General features: G+C 51.5%; 1 protein-coding gene across 4 annotated transcripts in view; it reads left to right on the forward strand.

Moving 5' to 3' along the window:
* HNRNPUL1 (heterogeneous nuclear ribonucleoprotein U like 1) overlaps positions 1-16,725 on the forward strand; it is a 36,947-nt gene extending 20,222 nt beyond the window's left edge. For all 4 annotated transcript variants that reach the window (XM_028095823.2, XM_028095819.2, XM_028095820.2 and 1 more), the window contains exons 9-15: positions 920-1,042; positions 1,140-1,268; positions 11,075-11,243; positions 11,858-12,142; positions 13,088-13,377; positions 14,762-14,953; positions 15,529-16,725. In XM_028095823.2, the coding sequence (XP_027951624.1) occupies positions 920-1,042; positions 1,140-1,268; positions 11,075-11,243; positions 11,858-12,142; positions 13,088-13,377; positions 14,762-14,953; positions 15,529-15,645 (1,305 nt within the window). In that variant the 3' untranslated portion in view covers positions 15,646-16,725. The remainder of the gene's footprint in view (positions 1-919; positions 1,043-1,139; positions 1,269-11,074; positions 11,244-11,857; positions 12,143-13,087; positions 13,378-14,761; positions 14,954-15,528) is intronic.
* Positions 16,726-17,607: the final 882 nt, after the last annotated feature.

Raw genomic sequence — 17,607 nt, forward strand, 5'->3', positions numbered from 1 at the left:
TCTTGGAAAGGTTCCCGAAGGAAGTTGTCCTGTGGCTTCTTCCACACTGCTGCTTCACGGGGGCCAAGGCTGTCTAAGGACAAAAATGACAACAGATCTTGGGGGTTATTTGGCTGCAGAAGCTGTACTAGTGAGCTTTGCTCTCAAAATAATATTTTTTAAGATACACAGGTGATTTTATGTTTATTTCTAAAAAACTAAACTAAACGTGAAGATTAATTTCCCATAATTCCACTGTCTGCAAATAAGTTCACTGATGAAGTTTTCAAGTTTATGCTGTCTTTTTTGCTGTGCTAGGTGCCTGTTTTGTACACACGCACTTATAATTGAGATTGTAAAGTATAAGCATTTTGATATCTGCCCTTTTCACTCAACAGTATTTTGTGAGCTTTATCCCACTACATGAAACCCTCTTTTTAAACTCACTTTTAATGGCCTTACAAACGGATTGTTCCCCTCTTGGTGGGCCTTTAGGTTGTATCTAGTGTTCACCAAATTCTAAATGTACTAAATAAATACCATGCTTGTCCTCATGCGTATAGTCTCTCCCCTTTTTGGACTCCAGGAAGGTTGTACCACTTCTCGTGGCCGCTGTGTGTACTGTTCCCAGTGCATGACCCTCTCTGGGCTTTTCCCTGTCAGAAGCCGCTTGATCCTGAACAGAAATGTAATATTCATGATAACAGCACCTGATTTCGTGCTCACCCCATTCGAGGCCCTCTCTTAAGAGTCTGACACCCTTTGTGTCTTTGAATCCCAACAGCAACACTGTGAGGTAGATGCTGTTATTGCTACTGTTTTCCAGAGGCAGCCATGAAGTTGAGTTACCCTTGAGGTCACCAGTGAGTGAGGGCAGTGCCAGACCGCCATGCCACCCACTGCTACTGCTTCAGTGTCCCTCTTTGTCCCATTTTTGTAGATTCTGATGATGGTGGGCCTGCCCGCTGCCGGTAAGACCACGTGGGCCATCAAACACGCAGCCTCCAACCCCTCCAAGAAGTACAATATTCTGGGTACCAATGCCATCATGGATAAAATGCGGGTAAGGATGGTCCCTGGTCCCTCCATATCCACCCGCTTCGTCCACCAGAGTGCTGCCTGCAGCCAGGACCACCCACTCCTTCTCCCTCTGCCCACAGGTGATGGGCCTGCGCCGGCAGCGGAACTATGCTGGCCGCTGGGACGTCCTGATCCAGCAGGCCACCCAGTGCCTCAACCGCCTCATCCAGATCGCTGCCCGCAAGAAACGCAACTATATCCTAGATCAGGTACTTAAACTGGAAACCTTCATGCCCCAGGAAATGGAAGGGGCCTTTTAGATGCCTGGTCCTTTTATTGTTTCCCCGTAATACTCAGACTGCAATGCTGATCAGGGAGTCAGCCCTACATGATGACACAGTCCCAGACTCTTAGCCTCGGTCTCTGAGGCCAGTCTGTGGGTGGGCTCTGGGGCCATGAACCAGACATAACTCAGGCTCTCAGCAGCCCAGAAGAACATCATCACGTGAGAGCTGTTTAGTGAAATGGAAGGGACATGGACTTTTGAGCTGGACAAACCTGGGCTTGAATCCGAGCTCTGCCCCTTCCTAGCTGCGTGCCTATGGGCAGCTGACTTCATCCCCCAAATCTCAGTCTCCTGGTCTGTAAAAGAGAGCTCATAATGGTGCCCACGAAACACGGTCTGGCCCATAGTAGCTGGAGATTGTTGTTAATTACTCTACAAAATAGGTACATCCCAGCTTCTGTTAGCATGTTTTTATGACTGTCGGGTACGTATCTAAGTCACGTATTGTCTACTAGTTAAGAGGAAGGCTGTTAGCATCAGGTCGTCTGAGAACCTTTGAAATTAAACCAGAATTTTGTATACAGGCACAGATATGTCCTTTGAAAACAAACAAACAAACAACTAGACAGTTTCGAGTTAGGATAGGAAAATCGTCCATGGCTTTCAGCATTCTCAAAGGATGAGTGACCCAAACATGGTTAAGGGAAGGAGTCCTGTCTCAGAATAACGAGTTCCTCATGTTTACTGCCTATGAGACATCATTCTTGACATTGTCCCGAAGGCTTTCTCAAGTAGCAGATACTGTATTTGGGGACCTGTGAATAAGCCTCTGCTCCCCTTAGCCTTGCACTTGTGCTTTCTTAAAAATCTGTGAGTGCAAATGTGTAACCTGAGCAGTGCCCCCGCCCTGGCAGCCTTAACTGGGGTACCTTCCATACATGTAGCCCTGGGTACTTGGTTCCCATGAGTTCAGAGTTCCTGATAAGGGTGGAGCTGGTGGTGGTGGCAGCCTTGTCAGAAAGGTGGTTGGAAACTCCAGGGAACCAGGTTGGCTTTGCATTGGAGTGAGCATCTTAAAACAATTGAGCAGGAGCTCCCAGGCTGGTGGATGGTGGAGATTTGGGAAGAGTGGTCCCCCCGCTCTCTGCACCCCTTCCCTGTATCTTGCCCCAAGCATCTCTTCCATGTGGCTATTCCCGAGTTACATCCTATTCATAATAAACCGGTAAGCTGCTGTCTATAGTGGAAGAAATGAGGCCTCATAGCCAACATTTGAAAAGAGCACATAATAGGAAACTAGGTTTTTTTTTAAATAATTTTTTTATTAAAGATTTTAATTTCTTATAGAAGGGTGGGCACACGAATTGGGGGAGGGGCAGGGGGAAGAGAGAGAAGCCGATTCCCCTCTGAGCTCCAAGCACATTGCAATGTGGGGATTAATCTCACAAGCCTGAGATCATGACCTGAGCCGATAAGTTGAACACTTAACGAACTGAGCCACCCAAGTGCCCCAAGAAGAAATTAGTCCTTAAAGACAAAAAGAAAAAAAGCTGTTAGGTGATGATAGTTCTTTATGATAGACAAATTAAAGGATCTTTATAAGCAGTTAAGTGTTGAGAGTGGAAATCTTTGGTTTGCTGGTGAAACAGCATGCTACAAAAACTAAAAGTTGGCCAAGGCTGTGCCACGCTTTTGGCATCCTTATGTGATGCTAGAGATGTGAGATTCGCTCTGGGTGTTGCTTTTCTGGAAAGTGGACCTGAAAAGGTGTACTTTCATCCACTGAGCAATGCTGCAATCATAGGATTGAGCCCTGAAGACCCACATTTGTAAAGAACATAGGACATGGTCCCATAATACTAAAGTTTGATAAAAATAACTTATTGGGTTAATGGAAAAAAATAAAAAAACACCACACAGTTGAGCACAGGATAGTCTAAGAGCCACCCAGGGTTACTGCCCCAGCTCAGCCCCATTCATGATACATACAGCCAGCCTTCTCTCCCTTTAAAAGACTTTGTTCTTTTTCTTTCTTTCTTTCTTTCTTTTTTTTTTTTTAAAGATTTTTAAGATGTTTAAGATTTTATTCTTGGGGCGCCTGGGTGGCTCAGTCGATTAAGCGTCTGCCTTCAGCTCAGGTCATGATCCCAGGGTTCTGGGATCGAGCCCCACATCGGGCTCCCTGCTCAGCTGGGACCTGCCTGCTTCTCCCTCTCCCTCTGCCGCTCCCACTCATGCTCTCTCTCTCTATCCAGTAAATAAAATCTTTAAAAAAATTAAAAATAAAGATTCTATTATTAACTTCTTTACCCAACGTGGGGCTCATACTTATAACCCCATGATCAAGAGTCGTGTGCTCTAACAACTGAGCCAGCCAGGCATCCCAAAGACTTTGTTTTTTTTTTTTTTTAAAGATTTTATTTATTTATTTGAGAGAGAGAGAGAATGAGAGATAGAAAGCACGAGAGGGAAGAGGGTCAGAGGGAGAAGCAGACTCCCCGCCGAGCAGGGAGCCCGATGCGGGACTCGATCCCGGGACTCCAGGATCATGACCTGAGCCGAAGGCAGTCGCTTAACCAACTGAGCCGCCCAGGCGCCCAAGACTTTGTTTTTTGAACAAGCCTCACTTTGCCCCGTTCTTGTCAGGGCATTTTGAAATTGTAGTCCAACTTGGCCTCAGTGGGACTCCGGGTCCTGAAAAATAGAGAGCAATGGTGTTTTAACACCCTGAGGATTCCTTGTTTGGATACCAAGAAGTATTCCCTGCCTCCTTGCCCCCCCCCCCGCCCCCAGCTTGCTGGTTAAATCATCTGTGAAACCCATTTCAAATATGTGGCCCAGTGGAAAAGGATTATAGTCCTAGGGGTAGATGGTTTTTTTTTTTTTTTTTTTAAGATTTTATTTATTTGACAGAGACACAGCAAGAGAGGGAGCACAAGCAGGGAGAGTGGGAGAGGGAGAAGCAGGCTTCCCGCCGAGCAGGGAGCCCAATGCGGGGCTCGATCCCAGGACCCTGGGATCATGACCTGAGCCGAAGGCAGACGCTTAACCATCTGAGCCACCCAGGCGCCCCAGGGGTAAATGGTCTTAACATCTGTGTTCAACACTTCAAAGTGGGCTTTCCCTGGACGTCAGGCCCCCAGCCTCTCAGCCAGGCACAGAACAGCTGAGCTCTGTAAAGACTCACCATTGGCCTTCTCGTCCTCTGCTGGCTTTATTCAGGGACAGGGTCCAGGGCTGTACCGGGTGCGCCTGTGCTCTTCAGGGCTGCTGGCCTCCTGGTGGAGGACCTGCTGGTCAGGTCGAGTGACCTGAGCCAACAAGGAAGCAAAATAACCTAAACTCCGAAGGAGGGGGAGGAGGGTTCTCGGATTCACCACAGACTGGAGGATTGACTTGGGGCCTGAAGCTATAGGTTGGTCAGGCCTGGGAAGAGGTCTAAAGCCAGTGGTTTCACCCGTTTTGACTTAAGCCCCAAAAGTAGGTTCCAGAAAACCCTGGAGGTAGGATGTAAGGTTCAGAGCAGACCCCTGGCAAGATGCCGGCACTTTCCACTCCACCAGCTTCGACAGTGATAAGGGGTAAGTTGATGCATAGCTGTCTCCTGAACTAGAGAGAACTCCCAAAGCAGACACAGTACAGCACGCAAAGTTCCTGCAGTCCCGGGGTCTCAGCTCAGGGCTGTCTTCTCCCTTTTTCCTCGGATTTTTCCTGAGTGGTCAGACCTCCCTGTCTTTGGCTTTCCTGGCTCTCCTGTGTAGGTTGGCCTCAGAAATGCTCATCCTTGGGCGCCTGGGTGGCTCAGTCGTTAAGCGACTGCCTTCGGCTCAGGTCATGATCCTGGAGTCCCTGGATGGAGTCCCGCATCGGGCTCCCTGCGCAGCGAGAAGTCTGCTTCTCCCTCTGAGCCTCTCCCCTCTCATGCTCTCTCTCTCTCTCATTCTCTCTCTCAAATAAGTAAGTAAAATCTTTAAAAAAAAAAAAAAAAAGAAATGCTCATCCTTGAGAGAGAAGGAGAAAGAGGCTGTGTGCGGCAGGATTCTGCCTTTGGCCAGGATCCCAGCCCCTCTCCCAGGATGTGTCTCCTTGAGCACAAGCTCTCAGGTGTGTAGGGGCCCGGACTTACATTTCGTGATGACTTGAGTCCTCTTGAGATCATGGGGGTGTTAAGCTGTGGGACATCTGAGGAGGGCAGGAAAAAAAATGAACCAGAGGGGAAGCTGAGACCTCATCTGGAAAAGGAACCTGTTTGAAGTTTGCATTCGGTTTACTGGTAGAACAGGCCTCTGCTGACTTCCTAGAAAGTCACAGACAAAAATGGTGGGGGCCCTGGTGGAAAATTAGGAAAGCTTTCCGGAGGTGGGGTGCCTGGCCAGGACATGGACGATGATAAAAGGAGTTGAGACTTTGTCTCGAGGGCAGTAGTGAACCATGGACATGTTTTCATCAAAGAGGGACATGGCTCACTTCGCCTGGCTGGTGAAAGGCTGAAGAGAAAGGGGAACAGAGAAGTAGGAGGCCACATCACTTCAACTTCTCTTTGGGGTCCTTTTCTTACCTGGGGAAAGCCTCTGGAATGAGGTGCTGCCTGCCCTGGCCCACCACAGAGCTTCAAGACGGTACAGGGCAGGAGCGGGAGCTGACCTGGAGGCCTCGAGAGGGCCTCTGCAGGGCCCTGTGTGAGGGCCCCAAACCACCCCCAGAGTCAAGACTGCGGGCTCTAACAGCCCAGCGCCAGGCCAGGCAGTAATCAGAAGCAGGACTGCATGTGACAGCGTTGCCAGCCCTGCCTCAGCCCCGCCTCAGTCAGCAGAACATGTGGGTCTAGTCTTGCTTTGCATCCCTGTTGACGAGTGCCATGCCTTCTTTGAGACAGAAACCTGGGGCTAAGAACAGAGGCCCAGAGTAAACCGCCTCTTGTTGGCAGGCATTGGAGAGGGAGGTGTTTCTTCTCCACCTTCCTCATCCCCAGAGCCTCAGCCAGTTCCACTGTTGACACTCCAGCCAGTTCTCTTGCTGCATGTGTGGTTCCTCCCACTGGGTTTACCTCACTCTGCCAGAGTGAGCTCTTTTGTCACCAGCTTTAAATGTGCTCCTGTGGGGTCCAGCCAGGTTTCTCTCCCTGCCAGCCTGACCCTGTTGAGCTCTGGACAGGGGACAGTGGGACTCTCACAGAACCCGGGCTGTATTTCTCCCTCATTCCCCCGGACCGCCACACACCAGAACTACCCACATAGCTTCCCGGAGAAACCCAGCTCCTGTCCTTTGGCCCCCATTGCCAGGGATGGGGATAGCTGGGGAGCCAGGGAACACAGACAGCCCCAGACCTTCTCAGAGCCAGCATCTTCAGGGTGGGACTGGGAGAAGCACAAGCTGGGCAGAGGGATCCCACGCAGCTGGAAAAGCTGACCTAGCTGTTGTGCTGGTCTCCTAGCAACAGCCACCAGCAGCCCCCAGTGACCAGAGTAGTGCTGGGCCGGCCTAAGGGCTCTGACCTCACTGTGTTTGCTGTAGCAACAGCCACCAGCAGCTAACTCCCTTTCCTCCAGGAAGCCAAGCATTTGCATTTCTGCTGGCCTGATTCGGTGCTCTTCTTCCCTTCCCCAAGCCCAGCAATAAGGGGAGGGAGAGGCCGTCTCAGAAACACTCGCCAAGTGTGTTCTCAGCACCTCCGTTCCAGGGTGTCTGAGCAGCCATCCCTCAGAGTCTAGCCACTTCCTAGGACAGGGGCTGGCTATTATTAGGAGCCCAGTCTGCTCCGCCCCATCCCCCCCCATCCTGCAAAGCTGCAGGGACTAGTGCTCTTGACAGCATTGCTTCTCTTCTTTGCCCCCTTGTCAGCACCTTGACAGGGCAGGTCTGCCTCTTGGAAAACCTCCAGGGGGTGTTTATCCCTGTCCCTTGGGGTTCGAGGCAGTCAAAATAGGATCACTTCTTCGGGCAAGAACCGTGGAATGGGTTGTCCACAGAATGGTTTAGGGCCACAGTCACTCTGGCTTTTGTGCCAGGAGAAAACCTCATTATTTAGCTGGAGAAGGCCAAATTCTATCTTGCTATGATCAGATGCCACCTTCTGCTTTGCTTTTAGGAATGAGTCCAGGAAGAGCAGTGGGGAGAGAGACTTTTCCTCTGTAACCTGATGTGCCTCTTAACCATTTGTGGCCCAAGGCCTCTCCATGGGCCAGTCCTCAGGGCCCAGATCACAGCATGGATATGTGCTTGCGGCATACATGGTCTCCCTGTCCTTGAAGGCTGGGACATTTTCCCCGGGGAACAGGGAGGAACATCCCCGCCTGGTGTGTGTCAGGACCAGGGGTCTGATTGGTTTAGAGAACAGCTGCACCCACCGCCCAGATCTCCCAGCAGATGTGCACTAGGGTCCCTGGCCTCTGGCTGACCCACAGCCCAGCTTCTTGTTCCATGTCTTGGGAGAGGATCTCTTGTGACTTGACTTTTCTTCGAATTTAACTTTCCTTGGTCCTTTCCGTTGGGAAGTCTCTGCTGGGACACTGTCAGTCCTGTTGGCCCTATTTTCAGATCCACCCTATGTGTGTTGACTTGGAACTTTCCCTGCCCCCTTCCTGCCACATGCCAGACATTTTCACATCTGTAAATCCTCACCAGAGCCAGAAGAGCCAGAAGGAGGGTGATCTGATCCCTGTCTTTCAGAGGAAGAAATTTGAGATGTAGGCTAATTAGGTGACTCGTCTACAGTCTCACAAATAGTAGAAGGCACAGCTGGGATTTCAACCCCGAGCTGTTTCCCCAAAGCCTGTGTTCTCTCTACCCTGTCTTTTTTTTTTTTTTTTTTTTTTAAGATTGTACTTATTTGTTTATTTAGAGTGTGAGCAGGGGGAGGGAGAGGGAGAGAATCCCAGGTGGGACTCTAGGCTGAGCATAGAGCCTGACTCGGGGCTCGATCTTACAACCCTGAAATCACGACCTCAGCCAAAACCAAGAGTCGAATGCTTGACTAATGGAGCCATCCAGGCGCCACTGTCCCTGCCTTTCTGATGGGAAGTCGCTATAGCTTGGTCTTCTCTGGCTTCACATCTACTTTACAGTGAGGCTAGTCATGGCACACCTCCCTCCCCAGTAACGGCCATAACTACAGTGGCTCCCAGTCGTTGACTTGGCTGTGAGCCAGGCCCAGGGCTAACCAAGGGCTTTTACCCACATGAACTCCAGCAGACTTAATAGTGACCATCTGACATTCATACTTTTCTCCCTTTTCAGGGCTTGAGACTCATTAAATGCACAGTGGGTTGATTTTACAGACAAGTAGGCTGATTGGCACTTGTTCACCCAGAGCCACGTGGGTGTGACCTGAGCAAGTCAGATTAGAGCTGGGGTGTGCCAGGCCACTGTACACACGCACACACTCCCTCTCTGCCATGCTGGAGGCTGCCTCTAAACCCCCAGTCAAGGACTTCTTCGCACCAGGACATTTGCTCTGTCATCCTTTTCTGTTCCATCCTCACCAGCCCGGGCAGGGAGGCTCTTCATCTCTGTTTTCCAGATGAAGCAACTATAAGGACTGGCCAGAGTGAGTTAATGGCCACACTAGGACTTGACCCGGGGCTTTTCCACCCTGCCAGGCTCTTGCTTCAAAATACAGTATTTTTGTGTGTGTGTGCCCCTTTACGACTGCTCCCCGCTGTGGCTTCTCCCTTGAGTCCCTCTCAGAGCCTCTACAAGTTCAAAGGCAGGTACTCCTCATCACTCCAGTTGTTCTGACTGAGTTTAGATAGAGTGGATACCCATACAGGTTTCTGGGTCCCACCTCCAGAGATGGGTTTGGAAATTCCGAGTGGCGTTAGGGCCGCTCTCTTTTTCAGTAGCATCTAGGTGGTTTTGGTGTATGGGCTGAATCCGGGGAGCCCTGGGGGTCCCATGGTCTAGGCCCCGGTTCCAAAGGGCCCGGCAGGTAGGAGGTACTCCATAAATGGAAGCTGTTGGCAACTGCGGCTCTTGGTCACGTGTGTTCTAGAGCACCACTTTGTGCCACCACTGGCCCAGCACGCACCTGCACATCTGGAGGAAGGGAGCAGAACGTTAGAAGCAAAACTACACTTGGGAAAAGCACAGGCTGTTGCCTTGCCCAGCTCTGTGGTTAAAAGCCTGTGGTTGAGGCTCATGCTTTAGAGAAGGACTGAGGGAGTAGAAGAACCACAGTATTGATGACAAGAATCCATACAACTGTCAGAAAGGGCTGGTTAATTATGGCAACCATCCTGTAAGTACTATGTAGCCACTAAAAGAGAACACTGGCATGGAAAAGTGTTAGAGAAACGTTAAGTGAAAAAGCCTTCAAGAGAGTATGTAGCATGATTCCGCTTTTGTTATTTTATTTGTTTATTTGTTGTTGTTTAGAGATTGTACTTATTTATCTGAGAGAGAGAATGCCAGCAGGAGAGGGCCAGTAGGGGCAGAGGGAGAAGGAGAAGCAGACTCCCCGCTGAGCAGGGAGCCAGTTACGGGACTCAGTCCCAGGACCCTGGGACAGTGACATGAGCCGAAGGCAGACACTCAACTGACTGAGCCACCCAGGCGCCCCTCCAATTGTGTTAAAAATCACGGAGATCTCTGCTGGCTTCAGCAGCACATACACTAAAATTGACTCCTGTGTGAGGATGACCCACAGGTTCGTGAAGCGTTCCATATTTTAACTGAGCGCTTTCCCACATGTACCTCTAGGATGTTCCCATTATGTCTCAAAGTAAATGCTTTAAGAAAGAAAAAAAGATTACACAGATCTTTTTAGAAATACGTGTATTCAGTACAGGTCATCTCTGGGAAGGGGGATTGGCAGCGGATGAAGGGATTCTTAACTCTACCTTGTACTCTGAAGTTTTTACCATGATCCTGTGTTACTTTTATTTTTTTACCTTTTTTAAGATTTTATTTATTTATTTTAATATTTTATTTATTTATTTGAGAGAGAATGAGAGAGAGAGAGCAGGAGAGGGAGGAGGGTCAGAGGGAGAGGCAGACACCCCGCTGAGCAGGGGGCCCGATGTGGGACTCGATCCCGGGACTCCAGGATCATGACCTGAGCTGAAGGCAGTCGCCCAACCAACCGAGCCACCCAGGTGCCCAAGATTTTATTTATTTGACAGAGAGCTAGAGAAGGAACACAAGCAGGGGGAGTGGGAGAGGGAGAAGCAGGCCTCCCGCTGAGCAGGGAGCCCGATGCGGAGCTTGATCCCAGGACCCTGGGATCGTGACCTGAGCCGAAGGCAGACGCTTAATAACTGAGCCACCCAGGCGCCCCATCCTGTGTTACTTTTAGAATTGGGGGGAGGATGTAAGGTGGCATACCAAGAACAAATAGGGGTTAAAAGCCCAACCGCTGGGAACCCCTTGTCCTGTAACTGTCAGCAGCCACTTTCCTAAGTCCATTTTCTGAGGATGGGCTCAAGAATGTTAAAAGCAGGGGCACCTGGGTGGCTCAGTCTTTAAGCGTCTGCTTTCGGCTCAGGTCGTGATCCCAGGGTCCTGGGATCGAGCCCCGCATCGGGCTCCCTGCTCAGCAGGAAGCCTGCTTCTCCCTCTCCCACTCCCCCTGCTTGTGTTCCCTCTCTCGCTGTGTCTCTTTCTGTCAAATAAATAAAATCCTTAAAAAAGAGAAAAAGTATCTTAAAAGCACAAAAAGAGCAGTTTCCTGAGTTTTTCTGCTTTGGAGAACTAGCGTACTTTTCTCAGTTCCTGGCGTACATAATACCTGACAGAGGAAAAAACCCAAGTCGTAATGTACCATCTCTTGCCTCTTCTGTTACCTACCCCTAGACAAATGTTTATGGATCAGCCCAGAGGCGAAAAATGAGACCATTTGAAGGCTTCCAGCGCAAAGCCATTGTAATTTGTCCCACTGATGAGGACCTAAAAGACCGGACAATAAAGCGAACCGACGAGGAAGGGAAGGATGTCCCAGATCACGCGGTCCTAGAAATGAAAGGTAGGAGATGAGCGGTTCCCAGGGGCCCAACACAACAGGGTCCTCCAGAGAAAAGCTTTTTCCACAGTCCCTTCCTCCCTAGCTCCTGGCTTATTCCTTTTTTGATCTTGTCCGTTCTTTCCTTCCTCCTGTTCTGCCCTTCCCTGTCTGGTGCAGCTGTGAACAGAAGAGCTGCCAGCAGTCTCTTGGGGCACGGTTTTCAGACTTGCTGGGGCTGGGGCAGGATGCGGGAGAGGATGTGAGGGAGCAGACGCTGAAAGTCCCGCACAGTCACTGCATCTGGCTCCCTCTGGTGCAGTGCTGAGCTGGCCTCCGTCCTCTCCTCTGTAGAAAATAAGGAGGCTGATTCCACCTGCCTGGCCCACACCCTGGGGAGGCTGGAGGGAGTGTTTATATTTGGTGGGGCTTAGGCCACCTCTTCAGAAGAGAGACAGGAGGGTCTTTGTTAACCCCTGAACATTGTCAGAGAGGTTGAGACCCTTTCGCTTCTGTCACTCACAGCTCGACCCCTCTGCCATCTCCCTTTTGGCAGGCCAGTGCCCTGAGGGTGTAGGGAACCAGACCGCAGAAGGTACTGACCTCTCCCTGTTCCCTCTGGGGCCCTGCCTTCCTAGCCAACTTCACATTGCCAGACGTCGGGGACTTTCTGGACGAGGTGCTGTTCATTGAGCTGCAGCGGGAAGAAGCAGACAAGCTGGTGAGGCAGTACAACGAGGAAGGTCGCAAGGCCGGGCCACCCCCTGAAAAGCGCTTTGACAACAGAGGCGGTGGTGGCTTCCGGGGCCGCGGGGGTGGTGGCGGCTTCCAGCGCTATGACAACAGAGGCCCACCAGGGGGCAACCGAGGAGGCTTCCAGAACCGAGGGGGCGGCAGCGGTGGAGGAGGCAACTACCGAGGAGGTAAGACATCTCAAACAGCTCTCTCGGCTTTTGGCTCCCGGGACAGGGTTGAGCTTTGTGACTGATTACTCAGTCAGCAGGTGAATTTCCCTAGCACCAGCTGTGGGCTGAATTCTGGCGGAGAACCTCAGTGAGTTAAACTCTGGGCCCTCAGGGGAACTCTCCCACTGTCCTGCTTCCCCTGGGCATTGCTCCTGAAGCCCATGCCCCTTTGCAGGTCACTCTGGTGTCGTTTTTGCAATTCTTCCCTGCCATTTGACCATAAGCGCCTTAAGAAGAGTGGCCAAACCGAGTTTACTGCCAGTCTTAGGTTCCAGCTCAGGAGCTAGTGCAAGACAAATGCCAGGACTGTTTTTGGTTGTTTGGTATTAAAACAAATAGAGAAGTGGGCTGAAGGAGGTTAATTTGCCCCAGACAGACACATCCGCCTGTAGTGGCCGTCCAGAAGGCTTTTGGGCTGAGTGGCAAAGCCCTGGGTTAGCGTGAGCTTGGGTGACACCTGATCCAGCCTGGGAGGGAGCAGGCTCAGGAAAGGCCTCCCAAGACACCAGTGTCTAGGCTGAGGTCCAGAGACCAGTGGGAGCTGGCAGGGGGCAGGGTTCTGGGCCCAGCCACAGCAGCTCAAGGGCTTAGGAGAGACTTACCCATTTGACCAACCCTGAAGAGGACGGTCCTGGATGCTTAGTTTTGTCTTCCTGACCACCTCTTCTGATTTGTTCAGCAGCTGTCGGGATGCTGCGGACACAGTAGAAACCCAAGCAGCCCTGGTCCCAAGCTCACAGTCTGGTGGGCAAGACAAGCCTGTCAGCAGACAGTGATGACTGTCAGTTACAGGGCTGCACAGGGGGCATGCCTGGGGATCTGGGGAGACCCAGAGTGGAGCCCTGCTCCTGAGGGTCACCAGTTCAGAGTGACAGGGCCTCTCCCCTGGCTTCTCCGGTGCAGGCTTCAACCGCAGTGGAGGTGGTGGCTACAACCAGAACCGCTGGGGTAACAACAGCCGGGATAACAACAACTCCAACAACCGAGGCAGCTACAACCGGGCTCCCCAGCAACAGCCACCACCCCAGCAGCCGCCACCGCCACAGCCACCGCCCCAGCAGCCGCCGCCGCCACCCAGCTACAGCCCTGCTCGGAACCCACCGGGGGCCAGCAGCTACAACAAGAACAGCAACATCCCTGGCTCGAGCGCCAATACCAGCACCCCCACTGTCAGCAGCTACAGCCCTCCACAGGTGAGAGGACACACACACATGTGTGTACACAGGCCAGAGGAGGTGGGCCCAGGGAATGGCCAACTTGCGCTCCAGCCACGGCTCTCCATTCTTCCCTCCAGCCCTGCCCTTCTTTCTGGCAGTGCTTTTGACTCTGATGGACCCTAGGCTTTCCTTCCAGACCCAGATTAATCGGGACCCTACTTGTTCTCCCACCCCCTCACAGTCATGTGCTATGAGTGTTGGTTGCCCCAGCAAGTACATTTCTTGGTGGTGCCACTGGCCTCTACTGAATCCCCAAGAAAGCACTTGATTGGACTTACTTTTGCCTAGGCTGGCGGGGGCTGACCCCCTTATCTCCAGCATATGGAGACAGGCCCTAAGCTTGGGAGGTCTTGCCCAGTGTCCTGAGAACTTCACTCTGGAGCAGCTCCTGGCTCGGTTCCAGTTCTCCAAAAGCCGGTGCTCAGGCTCTGGAATGCACAGGCCCCTGTTAACCAGAACAGTCCACAGCCGTTTCCTGAGTGCCTTCCACATGCCAGGCCTGGGGACAGCTGCCAAGAGACAGATGAATGGCTCCCAGTCCTGGTCTAACCAGAATGTTTCCTAGAACAGGATGGGTAGGCACAGATTCAAACCCCAGCCCCACAACATCTCGGTTCTGTAACCTTGCACAAACAGTTTCACCTCCCTGGACCTCATTTTCTTTATAAAAGACTATGGAGTTGTTGGTAGAACTCATTTGTGAGGTTTGTTGTGAGGGATGGGTGGTATTTTAGCCTTGTGGGTAAGGTTCTGGAACGAGACAGACCGGAGGTCAAGTCCCAGCTCCACCACTTTTTACTGTGTGACTCGGGTCAACTAGTTTCACCTCCCTGAGCTTCAAGTTCCGAACCTCTCTGTAAAATGAGGCTAGTGGAGCCTGCCTCACAGAGTGGATGGGGCAATTAGGTGGGTTAATGATACAGTCTGCACGTGGGCAGCACTTGGGAAATTGCTACTACTGTTCTCAGCAGACCTTTTCCCAAAACAACTACCACCATGTACGGAGTGCCCAGTGGCCCAGTGGCCTGTGCACTCAGGCTTCCTAAATACGCAAGGCAATCGGAAGGGGTAGTTCTGTTGTAATTCTCATTTTACGGCGGGGGGGTGGGGGAGGAGCAGTGGAATTTCAAGAGATTGCTGTGTGCCTTGCTCCCCCAGGATCTTAGAGCTGAGAGTAGAGTCCAGACCACAACCCTCCCTCCTTCCCTGTCCCACCATGTCACAGAGCTGACCCATTTCCTCAGCCCTCAAACAGCCTCCACCAGGGAAGTTCCTTTGTGGTCCACTGCTTACAAAGGCCCTTACTCTGTCCCAGCTCAGCTGTTTCACAGCACCCTGGTTTCCTCCCCACCCTTTACAGCCGAGTTACAGCCAGCCACCCTACAACCAGGGAGGTTACAGCCAGGGCTACACGGCCCCACCACCTCCACCTCCACCACCACCTGCCTACAACTATGGGAGCTATGGCGGCTACAACCCGGCTCCCTACACCCCACCGCCGCCCCCCACCGCACAGACCTACCCTCAGCCCAGCTATAACCAGTATCAGCAGGTAGGTGCCAGACTTGGGGTGGGGGAGCAGGGGGAGGTTGGGCATAGAGACTTCCGGGGGCACCCGCATGGATGTGTATTCCCAGACTGGAGTCCCTATTTATTCCTACAGAGATGGGCTGGCCTCAGGCTGGCATTCACCTGATGTAGCCGTTCCACTTACTGAAATTTCTGCACTGGCTGCTAAATAACTGGTATCCGAACCTCTTCTCCCCGGTGAAGCCACTAAATGGCCTAGCAGGGGCCTCCGAATCCTGCTTCAGCACCATGGCCAGTGTCCATTCCCCTTGGCTGGTGCTGGGCCATCATACCTGTTGTTAAGTGTTCTGAATGTGGTATCTACCTGTACCCGAAAGGACATTAGGTTGGCAAGCCAGGAGGTCTGGGCTTCAGTCCCTGACTCCCCAGCCATGGGGCATCAGGTTGGTCACTTGTCCTCCCAAGGGACCTTGATTTCTCTGTCAGGGGACCCATGTCAGTGCACTCATCTCTGACCTGCGCGAGAGTGGGGTCAAGGCAGGAGCCAAATGTGGGTCTGGGTAAGGACAACGTGGTGCTCTTGGTTTCTCTCTCCAGTACGCCCAGCAGTGGAACCAGTACTATCAGAACCAGGGCCAGTGGCCACCATACTACGGGAACTACGACTACGGGAGCTACTCCGGGAACACACAGGGAGGCACAAGCACACAGTAGCCAGTGTGCTCCGGAGGCCCCTGCCGGCTTCCTCCACCAGCGCCCACCTTGGCCCCCTCGTCTGCCCACACTGGGTCCTGCGGTGCCGGGGGACGGGTTATCCCAGGGCTGCCTCCTTTCAGCCCACTGCCTCCCCTCCGAGGGGCTTCTTCCCCAACACAGGGCCGGGCATTTTTCTCTGGATTCAAACAGGCAACAATGACCTTTTATTTTCTGTTGTCCCCTCACCTTCTTCCTTCCTCTCCTCCTCTTCTTCCTCCTCCCTGCCTCCTTTTTGACTAAAGATCCCCCCCTGGTCATACAGTGAGGCTACAGTGGCTGAGGGAGGGCCCCTTCTGCCCACCTCTCCCAGCCCTGCTCCAGCCCCTCAGCTTCCCAGACCCTCATGCAGTTGGTTGTACATTCTTCCAGGAGCTGTTTTACTGTCTACTTTTCAGGATTTAAAAAAAAAAAAAAAAAAAAAAAATCAAAAACTTAAAAAAAAAAAAAACAGACCGACACAAAAACCCAAGTTTAAAAAGTAAAATGCGGAGGGAGGAAGCAGTGACAGATATTTTTTGGTAATTATGCTTTTTTTTTAATTTTTAGAATTTCTCTGTTTTTACTGTGGCTGTTGATATTTCATCAGGATAACCATTTCTTTGCTGAGTTCAGGTGACTGAGGAAGAGCCACACCCTCAAAACAAAACACACACAAAAACAAAACCACAGAATCATCTTTAACCTAACTTTTTATACGATGTCTCAGTTTCCCGTAACCTTGCACACAAGCTTCTGTGTTGAGTTGAATTGTAACTGCTTTTTGTATTTGGAGAGAGTGTGACTATTGAACTTGAAACCTTTTATTCCGGGCGTCTTGGTAGTTTCTGGTGGGATTAAGCGGGCGAGGGAAGGGGAGGTTGCGGGGGGGGGGGGGGCTCCTTCCCTTCAGAACATGAAATTTCTCCCACCGCCTCCTCTCCAGAGATCTTCCAGGTGCCAGACCTAAAGGTTTTTCCTACAATGATCCTTTGATTATTTTTACTCCCCCTTGACCCATATGTTTTAACAGAATTTTAACAAACTGCACTTATTAAGAAATGTGTTTGCTTTGTTTTGTTTTCTTTCAATAAATGACATGGCACCTCCTAGCAGGAACGAAGCAGGGTTGAAACCCTGAAGTATTACTGCAGTTGGCCTTTAATTGGGGTGGGACGTTTTCAGAGGGGACATTATTTACTCATCCATTAAACACTTACTGAGGGTTTCATGTGCCTGGCCCTGTTTTTGGTGCTGGGACTCTCAGTTTAAAATCCACTTTCATTTTAAAGTAGTTCTCTGGTCCTTCCTCTTGTCCATTCACAGCCCCAATTCTCTCCAGGAATTTGTGACTAGAAGGCATGGCAGGTCCCTAGGCGGAGGGTGAGGTAGGGCTGATGGGATGGGGACCAGGGCTGGATTGTTGGGCGTCCTCATGGGGTGTGACTGCCCATCCACCTCGGTCCTGGCCTTGGGTGCTGGACTTAGGACGTGTCCTACCTGCAGTCCTGGATCCAGGCTAGTGGGGATTCCAGGAACTTCTTTATCCAGCCACCATGTGTTAGGTACTTGCCTTGTGCCTCACTCTCTCTGGACAGTGCTGGGGATACAGCACAGTCAGGGCAGTCCTGAGCCCGGCTCTCACAGGTCTCCCAGTCCAGAGGTAACACAGACTTGCCATCAGATGGTGACAGCACCGAGTGGTCAGCTGTGAAAGCCTGAGGGTTAGGAGTGTAGTAAGGGGAGGTATTCTGGAAAAGGGAACAATTTTTTAAGTAGCCAGGGTAGTTTGTGTTTGCATCCCCATGTAGCCTAGTGTCCTCTCCCGGCAACTGGAGTCATTTCTTTATCCCCTCTGGATATGTGGTGTTCCCAGTGATATTGTGAGGGCCAGTGTTGGGGCACAGGAGTGCCAGTTGAGCCCCATCCCTTGCCTAACAGGAA

Source organism: Eumetopias jubatus, unplaced genomic scaffold (genome assembly GCF_037043125.1).
Source record: "Eumetopias jubatus isolate StellerSeaLion01/CBP00866 unplaced genomic scaffold, mEumJub1_p1.0 scaffold_10, whole genome shotgun sequence".
In the NCBI taxonomy this organism is placed as follows: domain Eukaryota; kingdom Metazoa; phylum Chordata; class Mammalia; order Carnivora; family Otariidae; genus Eumetopias; species Eumetopias jubatus.